This window comes from Cricetulus griseus, chromosome 6 (genome assembly GCF_003668045.3).
Source record: "Cricetulus griseus strain 17A/GY chromosome 6, alternate assembly CriGri-PICRH-1.0, whole genome shotgun sequence".
Classification (NCBI taxonomy): Eukaryota; Metazoa; Chordata; class Mammalia; order Rodentia; family Cricetidae; genus Cricetulus; species Cricetulus griseus.
This window is the reverse complement of record NC_048599.1, coordinates 102,734,324-102,747,968: the sequence shown is the minus strand read 5'-3', so window position 1 is coordinate 102,747,968 and position 13,645 is coordinate 102,734,324. Positions and strand designations below refer to the sequence as shown.

Genomic DNA, 13,645 nt, shown 5'->3' with positions numbered 1-13,645 from the left:
TCAAATAGGAATTTTTTTTTTAACTATTGGGTAATTTTTGTAAATTTGTAACAGGGCCCCCAAGAAAAGGATTCTGTGGGCAAACATAAAGCCAGTGCCTTCCATTGGCTTCAGAATAGCTAAGAGCAGAGCTTTCCTCTACTCAGATGAGTATTGAATTTATTGTAAATTCAATCTAAGGAAGTTTGTTGCCCATGATCAGCCATGGGGGAGGGGCTGTGCACACAGACATGTCTTTGTACATGGACCTATGTATTGAAGCTTGCAGTGGTAGAGTTCTAGAAGACATACAGGTTTTAGGGAGGAAGAAACAAGGATTAGCCAAACCATCCGAGGCTTCATTTGCAAAGGGAGTAAGTCCTAGAGACACAGCATGGCGCAGTGTCACATCTAACACTACTGAATTGGAAGCTTAAAATTGCACAAGAAAGGGGAATCTTTTTTTCTTTTGTTTTTTAATGTCCTTTGGTTTTTCAAGACAGGGTTCCTCTGTTTAAAGCCCTGGCTTTCCTGGAACTCACTCTGTAGACCAAGCTGGCCTTGAACTCACAGAGATCAGGCTGGCCTCAAACTCACAGAGATCCACCTGCCTCTGCCTCCTGAGTGCTGGGACTATAGGCGTGCGCCACCACCGCCTGGCTAGGAAGGGGAATCTTAAGTTAAATATTTGTATCACAAAATTAGCAAGAAGTAAGAAAGCAGAAGGAAACTTGGGAGATGATGGCCAGGGAGCCACAGGCTGCAGTGATGGTTTTCAGTTTGGTCCAGCTATTCACATTAAGTATGTCCAGCTTAAACATGCCAATCATATCTCCACAGAGAAGTCTTTTAAAAGGAGAAAGGAAAGCGAGTTTTAATTGACAGCACAGAAGCAAATGCAGTTTACAGTTTTATAAGTCACTGCTGATTTCTAATTACAGAGTGTGGCAGTGTGCTGTCCAATGGGTTGGATAGCCGCCTATAGAGCTAGTGCTGAGCTGGGTGCAGGCTCAGCACGTGTTTGCGGATGGCTTGACAGCTACTTGTACATGCGAGGGACTGTCCATCAACCAGAGGAAAGAGCCATGCTATGTAGCATTTCCAGATTTGGGTGATGTCAATATTTCTATCATGACTGATTTCAAGTTATCAACCTGACATCACTGAACTTTGCTGGGAAGAGATGTAGGAATCAACTTGGGAGAGTTGCCTCTCGGACATCATTGGATCATTTTTAGTCTTCCTCAGGATTATGAACCCCTTTAAAAATAGCAAATGGCCGTGTAGCGCATGTGAGCAAACGCAGGCTTAAATTACAGACATGTTCGTGTTGTTTATCAGGATCCTGTTAGCTCAGGGACAGCTCTAGTCTTAATGAAGCCATGGTTGTCTGTCTCCTGAATCAACACTGACTCACATTGTCTCACACTGACTATATTGTGTGAGTCAAAAGGCAGGATTTGGATTTGTGAGAAGTAAAAATAGACTCATGGAGACAGGGAAATGAAATCTAAGTTTGTGCCTGTCTTTTGAAACTCTCTGGGGTCAGCATAGTTGGTTATTTCCAGATGGCTTGTGCAGTTATGGGGTATGGTCTTTGCTTTTAGAAGCCTGTGAGTACCACTGGTCAGTTTTGTATTGAGAAGGTGACTAATAAGTCTTGAGAAAAATGAACTCCAAAAAATGGACTAATTAGTTACAATAAAATTAAAGGCACTAGAATGCAAGGACACAAGACAACACTACCAAGTCTGGACATTGGAATTTGGATTGAAAATGGCTCAGATGGTGAACAGTACCTATTCTCCAGGTCCTGGCTTTTTCATAAATCTACCCCTTGCCGCCACCCCTAGAATCATGGGATAGGTGAACAATTTAAAGGGTAGCTATTTTTATATTCTGAGGGTCCTGAGTAAAAGTTTAAATGCAACAAATATCTCAGTATTGAAAAAATTTGATGAACACTTAGATATGTCAGGCCACTGTCTACATTCATTAAGAAACCCAGTCCAACATGGACTATTCTTAATTAATGACAAATCAACAGCAAAACTAATTACTCTTTTTTGTATGAGGCAACTACCTTCCAGTTTTGAATACACTTTTTATAGCCCTTTCTGAGCCTGTTAACGAACACCCGAACCAGATTTTCGAGCACAATGCGTTCATCCTCTGAAAGTGTGTCTCACTCAGTTTGTTTCACTCTGTCGTCCCTAAGTCCCTTTTCATACATAACTCCATAACAAACCCCCAAAAGGCGATCTAACAACCTTATCTCCACTGGTGTCTACTTGGCACCAGTCTGCCCTGACCTTAGACACAAGCCATTGTTAAGGGTATAACACATTTACATATTTTGCAATAAAACATCAGTTATTTGCATTACTGTGTCAAGTTTTATTTGATTCTTTCACCTAAAAATGACTCATTTTCCTTTCTTGTATTTTAAAAACCAACTACTCTAAGCTTGTTTGAGAATAATCAAAAATTGCCCATTTAGCTAGAAGTCATTTTCTTTTCAAAAGGCAAATGTTATTTAATCTTTCAGCTGTTCATTGTGCCATCATAAATACTTTCTTTTCAGCACAGTTGTGGGGACTGAAATGAGCCCACTAATTGCCTCCCATTTCGACTGACATGTGGTGGTTTAGTGGAAAGAGAACACAGCAGGGAGAAGGAAATAGGAGGCTGAGAAAATGAGAGCTAATTATTTCCACTGCCGCATGTCAGGCTCCGTGTCAGCCTTGTTTTTACAAACTGGAAGGTTTAGCACTAAATAAAACAAACTGGCGTCATGTTTTTATATACTGGCAGTGTCATGGAAGCAGCTGCACAGCTCAAAGACAATATAATGCCTGCGTTCGCATGGACACCATCTGACAGACACTGTGAGCCACGGCTAATGAGGATATCACAGTGGTGCCAAAGCGAAAGGTGCTGAATTATGTATGATTCTTCATCAGGGCGGCAATGGTCCTGTACATCATTATGAGACATTGTTTTGCTGGAGAGATTAAAACATTCTTAGTTCCAGACCCTGCAACCTATACGCACGCGCTGAAAGAGGTTATTAATGGAATTTTTAGGGAGACTTTCTTGTGGATTTCTTTTGGGTTGAAAAACCAATTTCATGGGACAAAGCCGCCATGGGTCATGACACTGTATAGATAAAGAAGAGGAAGCAAATTAACCATACTTGTATTATCTTCCTTCCAAAGACGGCATAATAAAATATAGTGTAGCGGGGTTATACTTAATGATAAATAACCCAGGTGCTTTCCCAGGACATGCCACTCTCCTGCCTTTAACACAGCAGGTTCCGGCAGCTGAACTGGATAATGGTGGCACATGTAAAGGAGCCTTCAGAGGCCCCCATCAGCAGCACCCCCCTTCGTCTTATACAGCCATGACCAATATTATTTTTGTGGGTTTTGTTTTCATCTGGGATTGCTTATGCTTTTCAAAAGTCAGTCGGTTGCTATGACTGCATCTTTCTCTCCCTGCGCTGGTTTCTCAGAAAGTTTATTCTGACCCCTCTAGTTTATATTTGAAAGTACTTCCTCAGTGGGTGGTTTTTATTTTTTTCCATTTATGGGAAGAGAGGAGCAGGTTGGGGGGGGGGGGTTGGAAGCCAGTGCCTCTAAGATTAAACTTGATGTATCTAGGACATGAATTCCAGTTCCATGAGGCTGGCTGTATTTCTCCAGTATCTAAGCCTCAGTTTCTTCATCCATGAAATGGGAACTGTATTCTATAGAAGAGAGTAAGAAGACCGTAAGGGTTAGATAACATACATAGATCTCAAAACCATGATGCCAGAGGAACATGACTGGCAGCCCAAAATTTAATCTGTATGACATAAATGGAAACAGTGGCAACCTCTGGTTGCTGGGAAGAGGGCTTGCCCGGGGAATGGAACTTTCTTGAAGACTGGAGATGTCTTACTTGCTTTGTTGGCTGCACGGGTATAGTAGACACAACTGAAACTCCATGACCTCTGCAGTTAAAAATCTGTGTTCTCATTACATGCGGAGCATACCTCAGTGTGAACACACATTGCTTGTAAATGCCTGTATTCTTCAAGAAAAGGTAATCTAGAAAAGCTGACTTGGGTCTCTTTCCTTTATTTTTGAAGATTAATCTATGGTGATGATGGCCCCAATTAATTTGGTAGGGAAAATGCATATTTTTTAAGGAAGCATATTATCTCTGAATTCCCAGAACTTTAAAGTTTGGTATATTTGTGCTATTTTAATATTTGGAGTTTTCCCCCATATTTGGAAAAAATCTACCACTATCTTGACTATTCTCTTCCATTCCTTCTCCCCTCTCTCTTTTTCTTTAGGGAGAAGGGATGTCTATGTTTGGTGTCATTTCAGCTAGTCTGGAACTCCAAGGAATTGTGTGTAATAGTGAGTTCTCACAAAGAGATACTTAATTTAGCACTGAGTGTTGTTTAGGATTTTATCTCCATGGGGCAAGAACTCTTGTTTTAGTTGGCTTATAATCTTAATTCATAAAATGCTTCCACACAATTGGCAATCCTGAAGCAGTTAGTTGGGTTGTTTTCTTATAGTGCATCAGGCACACACTGGCTTCTCGGATTGTACAGGTATCTCAGCAGGTGACCAGAGAAGTGTCCATGTCCTGAGCAGCTAGTAGAATTCTCCTATTTTCCACATTCCAAATGCAAAACTTGCCCTCTCCCCAACAAAATGTCATGTGTCTCCTGCAGACCTGCAGAGCAGCACATCTACAAGTTAATGGACAATTTCAAAGACTGTATTTTGCTGCCCAAGTCTCAGAGTCCCAACAGTTCCTGTGCTCAGCCCTTCTGCTAAGCTGGGGCCTTATTTCCCTGTGGGTCAGTAGCTGTACATCAGAAAAATTCTTCCAGCCATGTGCAGTCATCCTGGGTGGGAATTTAGGTTTGAAATTAAAATCCAAGGTAATCGGGACCTGCCTTGATTTTGCATCTGCAGCAAAGCTAGCTGGTTATTTCTGGTTTGGATGGCCTATGCCAGCTGGGCTGGAGCTCAGTGATTCCAGTGGCACCATAAGTACTTCCAACAATGACCTGCCGCTGTAATGGAAGAAAATTTGGCTACGTTGAACCTCATAGAGATAGGGTCTTATTCTCTGTCTTGGATCCTTACAGATGGATTGAACAGGAGAATCTGGAGTGTCTGGAGTTTTGCCCCCAATTCTCACTTTGTAAAATGGGACTTCCTGGTACTGTTGCTTGCCCTTCAGTAGATGATAACAAGGAAAAGTTAAGGACTCAGAGAGGACATTCTATGGTTTAAATCTAGAATGAAGCTATGCCATGTCTTTGTGTTTGTTTTTGTTTTGTTTCTTGAGACAGGGTTTCTCTGTGTAGCTTTGTAGACCAGGCTGGCCTCAAACTCACAGAGATCCACCTGCCTCTGCCTTGAGAGTCCTAGGGTTAAAGGTGTGTGCCACCACCACCCGGCTTGCCATGCCATGTGTCAAGGGGTTAGTCTTCAGCTTAGAGCTATTGGGAAGTAGGAGAACCTTTAAAGAACTGGGCCTCGTGGAGAGCTTTCGGGTCATTGGAGGCACACCCTCCAAGTGGACCGTTGGCTCCCTAATATCTCTTGTACTTCCAGGCCATGACATAAGAGGTTCTGCTCTGTCATAGCTCCCACTATGATGTGCTGCCCTACTATGGTCCCAAGGCAATGACCAATGATTATGGATGTGAACCCTCCAATTCTGTGCAAGTCTTTTCTCTTTATAAGTTGATCATATGGGATATTTATTATAGCGATGGAAGACAAACACAGGAGACCTGCTCTTCACAGCACCAAAAGAAACTACACTAGTTCAAGTATAAACTCAATTTGCCATTTGCTACCTCTGCGATCTCAGTCAAGTTAGCTCATCTTTCTGTACATCAGTTACCTTAACCAAAAATGAGGCTCTCTGGCTGTCAATCACACTTAATAGCCACTGTACCTCCAGACATCTGGTTCTTATTAGCAAAGCTGTATTGATGAGATACATCACAGTGGAGGACCAAATTACTTTTATATATTCCGTTTATAAAAGAAGATAAAAAAAAAACTGTATTCCTTCTATTTACTAAAACCAGTTATTGTGATGCTGCCAACACTAAGTTGGAGGCCAGCATTGGATACATGAATCCTTTTCTTGAAAAAAAAAATCTGTTTGTAGGCCTAAACATGGTGGTATACACCTATAATACCAGCACTTGGGATGCAGGGGCAAGAATTGCCGCAAGTTCAAGGCTAACCTGTTATGCATAGGAAGACTATGCCAACCAGGGCTATCTAGTGAGACCAGAACCAAATAAAAAGAACACTAAGCTTCACAAAGATTACATCAGTTGGCTGTGATTAGGTGAAAAATAAATAGTAAAAACTAGAAGACAGTTTAAGGAGGTAAGGCTTTAAACTCAGGGTCTTCTGCCTTGCTCCATAGCAATGACAACCTTTTCCCCAGGTTCACATAGTGATCATCAGCAGGCTTAGTTCACATAGCCAGGGATGAGATGGTTTTGGAAAAGGAGTCTTTTGAGGAGTCCCAGCACAGGACTGACTCCAGAGCTGCCACCACTTGATTGAGTTAGGCCTGTCAAGATTGAGAGTTGTTCAGAGCACCGCAGTGTCAGCTCTCAGGTTTGTATTAACTGGAGTTTGTATTTACTCAAGCCAGTCACTCACCCTGGTGGAGCGAATGGCTTTAAATCAGGACCAAGATATGAACAGGTAATAGTGACACATAAGACTCTGCAGGAGACTTGGGAATATGTGGGACTGATGCCTTTTTCTTTAAGATAGGGTGGCACCCGGTGGTGGTGGTGGTGGTGGCACACGCCTTTAATCACCAGCACTCGGAAGGCAGAGGCAGGCAGATCTCTGTGAGTTTGAGACCAGCCTGGTCTACAAGAGCTAGTTCCAGGACACAGGACAGCCTCCAAAGCCACAGAGAAACCCTGTCTCGAAAAGCCAGAAAGAAAGAAAGAAAGAAAGAAAGAAAGAAAGAAAGAAAGAAAGAAAGAAAGAAAGAAAGAAAGGGACAGCCTCCAAAGCCACAGGGAAACCCTGTCTCGAAAAGCCAGAAAGAAAGAAAAAAAGAAAGAAAGAAAGAAAGAGAGAGAGAGAGAGAGAGAGAGAGAGAGAGAGAGAGAAAGAAAGAAAGAAAGAAAGAAAGAAAGAAAGAAAGAAAGAAAGAAAGATAGGGTCACATGGAGCTCAAACTGGTCCTGAACTCCTGAGTATGAGGGTTACAGGTGTGCACTACCACACTGGCCTGTACAATTTAACTCTTATTTAAGAAAAACTCAGCAGTCCCCTGGTGAGCCCCTTGATACATGTCATCTCAGGTCTGTGTTTGTGTCCTGTGGGACTCAGTAACCACTGGCTACAGCCCTGGAAGTTATGGAAGACCCTCAAGGACACTTTAGGTCAATTTGAAAAAGAGCAGGACTTAGAGGATTCCTCTCACTTTATTTGTGAGTTACTGGTTTTGTTTTTGTTTTTGTTTTTGTTTTTGTTTTTGTTTTTGATGCAAACAGCATGAGGCTTTATTATAGTTGTTTAATGAGCTAACCCCATGTTAGCTCGGGTCTTTCATCCACCCTCCATGGCGGATGGCTATAGAAAAGACAGCTCGAAGCGTCTGCATAGAGATCTTATAGGGCAGTGTAAGGGGAGTGTCTAGGGGTACACACAGGCTCAGGATTGGTGTGCCTCCACACTTGCAGGGCTTGCCCTGTGTTGATTGGTCAACTGGTTTATATGGCCCATAGGCCCTCCCAGGGTGGTTGCTGTGAGTTACTTTTTTTAACTAAGTGACAATGACATCAGAGATGCTGGAAAGTTCTAGGAGTTATATTACAGGACTGGCAAATTAAGGTCAATGCCTCAGTTGAACCCTGCCTGTTCCCTCTCACTCAGCTTTGTAACAAGCAGTGTCCATCTTCTATTGAGGTGGCTGACATCCTCTCTCAGTGCTTCCCTGAGTAGAACTGTATTGCTTCTGCAGCTGTCTTCCTTTATGCTTCAGTTAAGGGCCTTTCAATCAAAAGACAAATTTAAAAAATAAAAGGTGTAGCCCTATTATTTGGATCAGGTCTCTCTGGCCTCTTGGGTTGTATCGGTGAGATCCCTAGGCTTTCTCCCTCCTACCTGTTGTTGACAGCTCATCCGATCTGTGGAGTTCAGCAGAACCACCAGTTAGCCAGGTCCCCTCTACTGGCTTCCCCGCTGGTGCCCCCTCAGCCACCTTTCACAGTTGGAGTCCCATCCATCTCTACCACTGCTGGTCAAGAAGCTCTAGGAAAACTCCCTAATCTGTCTGAGCCTCATTCTCCTCATCGATTTAAAGGGAAAATAAACCTAATTTGCAGGATTATTATGACTATCAAATAAAATAACATGGTCTAAGCAGACAGCATGCCCACCACAGAATAAGAACAGCAAGTGGCTCGCCTGTGTGAGGAGATGGAGTCTGGAGCGTGTTAGTTTCCTGTTTTGTTGCAGTGACAAAAAAACACCTGACCAACAAAAAAACAAAAATAACACTCTAAGGGAGGGCTCATGATTCAAGAATACAATCCATCAGGGTAGGGAAGGCATGGTAGCAGAACATGAGGCAGCTGGTCACACTGCCTCTGCAGTCAGGAAGCCGAGAGATGAATGCTCTTGTTCGGCTCCCTTTGTACTTTTTATGCAGTCTGGGACCCCAGCCCATGGCATGACAATGCCCGTAGTTAAAGTGAGTTTTCCATCTCAATCAGCGTGTCTACATAATCCCTCACAGGCATGCCCAGAGAATTGTACTAACCAGTGCGGGGCACGAGGTGTCACAGGAGCATCCTGTCAAAGGGGAACACTGGAGTTATAAGACAAGGGTGAAGCGGAGGAGTAAAGGCATTGCGTGTGGTCCAATGCCTTGGACCAGCCCAATTCCCAAATCTGAGAGGCAAAAGAAACAGAACCAAAAGCAATGTGTTTTGTTCAGGCACTGCCTTGGGGGAGTTCTGTCTCAGAGAAGGGCAGCCATGACAACAGTCATTGTCCTGCCCAGTTAGCCCAGGGCCCCTGTGTTCCTAGAGCAGTGGCTCCAAAACAAAGAAATACTGAAAGATGACAGACATGTCAGTTCTCAGTTGTGGCTGTGACTGATGTGAGAAGGCAGGTTCATTCCACCACGTGGACCTTTTCTTCCTCTAATTGGCATCCTGTGACTGTAGCTGGGCAATGAGGCTCTCCCATAGGCACCAGTCCTGCTCGGCTCTGAGGGTTCTTCAGGGCCTCTCCCAAGCCCCAGTCCTGGCTTCTCACTGAAGCCAACTGGGTTTCTGCAGCTTCCTTACTGCTCTTCTTGCCTGGAACCTGTGTCTGAACTTGCTCCAGGCAACAGTCCAAGTCCACTGTCATGAAAGCGCTTTCCAGTCTCAACATGTGTGTGTTTGGTGTGATATGCTTAATCCTTAACCCTTGGTTCTTCAAAAAAATGTAAGACACAATATCAATTTATAGTCCAGAGGTCAAATCTAATTGCATACACATATAATGCTTTATTACATTATTATTATTACATTATTACATATTATAAATTCTTTATACGCTAGTGGTTTTTGTATTGAAACTTCATATACTCACCTTGATCTAACTATTAACATTTTACTCTGCTTACTTCATTTATCACTTATGTATCTCTCCAGCCATCTAAGCAATACTTATTTCACAATATATTTCAAAGTAACTTACAGGCATCTGAATACTTCTTTCTGAACATTTCAGTATGCTATACAGGATTCAGTAAGAAATACATAGAGCTTATGTCTACTGGTTTTGACAGGTGTGTACATACCCTTATGTTACCCTGAGCTCTGTCAATAGAGCCGTACCACTTCCAGAAAGTTATCTCACACTCTTTCCATCTGAAGAAACAATCACTTCTGGAATTTTTTCCAGAGGAATGTTGTTGAGTGTCAGGAAAATGCACTTATTTATATGTTTTTTTCTTCTGTGTAATACTTCTTTCACCCACTATGTTTTGCAGATGCACACATGTCCCTGAATGTATAAGTAATATTTTACTGTCCATTCTATGAATATACAGTAATTCTATTCCCTTTTTATTGACATTAATCATTGTATTAGCTATTAAGATAAAGACAAATGTCTTTCCATTTCTTCTGTATAAATAAGTACCTCTACAAGTAGAATGTCTTAGTCATGAGTGTATGTTTACTTCTGTAATTGCCAAAAGGATTTCTGAAGTAATTAAACCATTTGTATTGCTGCAACAGAGCATGGGCATTCCAGTAGCTTCAAATTTTAAGCAACATTTGATGGTATCAGCCTTAGGCACTCTGCTGGTGTATAATAGTAACCCCCTGTGGTTTGATCAATGATATACAGAACTATATAGTAGTGTTGCTGTAAATTTGATTTGCCATCCTTAAAAATCAAGTAGTTTCACATTAAGAATCCAAATTTCTAGCTTTCAGAAAACATTGAAGACCCTAGCAAAACTGGACTTATATTCCTTCCTTCTTGGGAACAATCAGTAGAAGCTGGGCAGTGACTATGCTTTTAGGGCAACTGCTCAGATCTCCAGGATTCCTATGCCTCCCATAAGTGCTCTGCTGTCGGTTACCATATGTCATACCTGCAGTGTTGTTGTCATCCTTAAGAGGACAATGAGCTGTGTCTTCAACTCTTACCATTATCGGGTCTAGGAAATGGAGGTAGGTTGATCAAGAGGGCTATATGGTAAAACAAAAGAAAAGGGAGGAATATGATTTTTATACCAATAGTAAAATATCCTTGTAATGTTTAATATTTACATTATGCGGATCTGTTGTGAAAGGTTACACCTTAAGGTTCCATAATGTAACTGTCTGGGTTTACTCACATTTATTTTCACCCTGGCCCCTTTAGAATTTTGAGCTTGTGACTCCTATAACAAAACACTTCAACTGATCAATTTTGTCTCAAGGCTGCGCTAACTGGTGGTTATCAGATATACAAAAGGATCTAATTTCATGTCCTCTTTTGAAAAAGGAAAATGAAACACTCCCACACTACTTCATTTTAGAATACTTTATGTGTTATAAAACACTAAAACAAAACAAAAGAAATGGTTTCGCTCTCTCAGTTCTGTAATTTTGCTTTTAATTCCAGGATTGCAAATGGAAAATGTATATGGAGATGGATGGGGATGAAATTGCAATAACCTACATAAAAGATGTGACTTTCAACACAAGCCTCCCTGATGCAGAGATTCTAAAGATGACAAAGGTAAGGGTCTATTTACAGCTTAAAAGCTCTTTTGAATTCACAGATATCAAACAAAGACATTAGAATACCCCAGCAGTGGGCTTTTGTGCTCCTGGATGCTCACATCGGCTCAGCCTCAAGCTGCCTCTTGCAAGGCACATTTTATTTAGCAGATTGAGAGAATAATTTTTTTTGTTAAAATCCCACATATGCTGTGTGAACTAAAAAAGCACTGCAAACAAGAAAAGTTATCATTTAAGGTTTTTTTTTAATGCTACATTTCTTCATACTTTATCATTTATTAAAGAAAATGTTATCAATGAAAGTATTTACTTCCAACTGGATTGAGTTAAACTTTGAAGAAAAGGCTTGTGATGATGAAGACTTCATTTTTTCACCTTCACTGCTGGTGATGTGCATGCTGGACAGTGTCTTTATCTCTGAGCTGCATCCTCAGCCCATTCTATTCAGTTTCTAGAAGGACTGAGATAAGGCTGTTTGGGGGGGGGCATGTGCTGCTGCTTTGTAGCTTCTGAAAGTTCACACCAGAAGTTCCTCGAGTGTTTGAAGAGCATGGTACTAGTCAAGAGTCACTGGGAACCCTGAAGAAAATCCAACAGAAATGCTTAACTTGCTCCTCAAAATGGAAAGAAATCAGTTTTTTGCCCAACCACGCTAGGAAAAAAAAAAAAAAAAAAAAGTATAAGATTTGAGTGGTAGGTCTCCTGCCTCAGATAAAGCACACATCAGTAGGATGGTCATCCTGACCTCAAGTAACCACCAACACTGGTCCATGACTAACCTATCTGTGCACTGAGTTTTAAAGAAGAAAATGGAACTTTTTGCAGAAAACCAGAGTGCAGACACAAGTAGGAAACAAAATGAGTCTACAAAGCCATGACATTTGACTTGTGTGTTTTCTACACAGATGTAAGATAGCTGAATGACCAAGTAGATTCAACTTATGAGTAGATTCATCAAGAAGCTAGTTTGGAATTCATTGTTGGAATCCTCGTTGTAACTGGGATTCACTTCAATGGCATTATTTACCTTAACATAAGGCTATGATTAGGTTTAATGTATCCTTATGTTGTGGGGACATTGTGTTTTGATGTCTAGAAAGGATAGGTGCTCTCCCCCGGGGTCCCAGTTCTGTCCTCTCCAGTTGCCACAGTTGTCCCCTTGCTTCCATGTCCTTAAGAAGATGTAGTCATTGCTTACCATCAGAAGGAAGTTGCTCAGTGCAAAAATAATACAGTGTAGTTGTAGAACTAAATGTTTCTGCCATCGTGCTTCAAAGCAAAACCACACACATTAATGGGGTTTACAGGAAAAAAGGATGGAAGGGTCATTCAAAATTTATAGAACCTTATAAAACAATAGAAGCAACAACAGTCTTAATTTATATAAAACCAGCCCAGATAAATCTCTCTTATATTCTATACCCAATCATTATTTTGCAGCCCCAACCTGGAAGGATAAGGAAATAAGAAGAAAATTAAAAAATAATTAGCAAAAGATTCAAAATATAGGCTTCACTAGTATTTGTCTTAATACAGTAGAAAAATAAAACCACATTGTCTTCACTGGTACAAGTCTCTGGCATGATAGACTGACAGACAGAGAGCTCAGTGATTGTCCAAGACACTATACTAGCTACTGCTTACCCTCAAGGAAGACAATTCTGGTACTTCCCATGCTGTTGTGGTTTTATCTTAATGTTGAGGAAGCTTTTGGCTACTGTTTCAAACATTGATATGAATTAACAACCTACTGAAAGGATTGGGTAATGCGGCATGTTTTATAACCCCAGAGAGGACTGAGGACCTACATGGTAGTACAACTATGATCCCAATACTGGGGAGGCTAAGGCAGGATCATCAACTAACTCTATGCCAAGACTACACAGCCAAACCCAATCCCGAAAAAACACAGAAAACCATAGGACATCAGGACTACCATCTCCTATCAGTAGGACATGCACACAATTCATTCCATCATTCAAAGATATTGATTACAAATGTATAAAATAGCAAAGCCCAAATTACAAGTGTATTGTAAGCCAGCATGATTTTATGATAATCCGATATTATCCGATATTTTGTCCCTGTTTGCAAATTGTATATGGCACAACTAGCCTCAACGAAACATAGCCGCACAGGCTGTCTTCTGATACTATGCCATCCTAACTTCTGTGTTTCAGCCACCGTTTGTAATGGAGAAGTGGATCATAGGAATAGTGGCCAATCAGACTGTGGAGTGCATGGTCACGTATGAGGTAAGCCCCCGAAGACAGAGGCTAGGAGTTTTGCCCTCTGTTAGTTAGCAGAGATTTGTCTGGTCTTTCCGAGTGCTTACAGGTTAGTGAGTGGCTTTATTGGAAGGGA

General features: G+C 41.5%; 1 protein-coding gene across 1 annotated transcript in view; it reads left to right on the top strand.

The window, feature by feature from the left end:
* Positions 1 to 13,645, top strand: part of Map3k20 (mitogen-activated protein kinase kinase kinase 20) — a 154,546-nt gene that overhangs the window by 133,232 nt on the left and 7,669 nt on the right. Inside the window, exons 17-18 of the mRNA XM_027420180.2 lie at positions 11,163 to 11,279; positions 13,462 to 13,536. Of these exons, the coding sequence (XP_027275981.1) occupies positions 11,163 to 11,279; positions 13,462 to 13,536 (192 nt within the window). The remainder of the gene's footprint in view (positions 1 to 11,162; positions 11,280 to 13,461; positions 13,537 to 13,645) is intronic.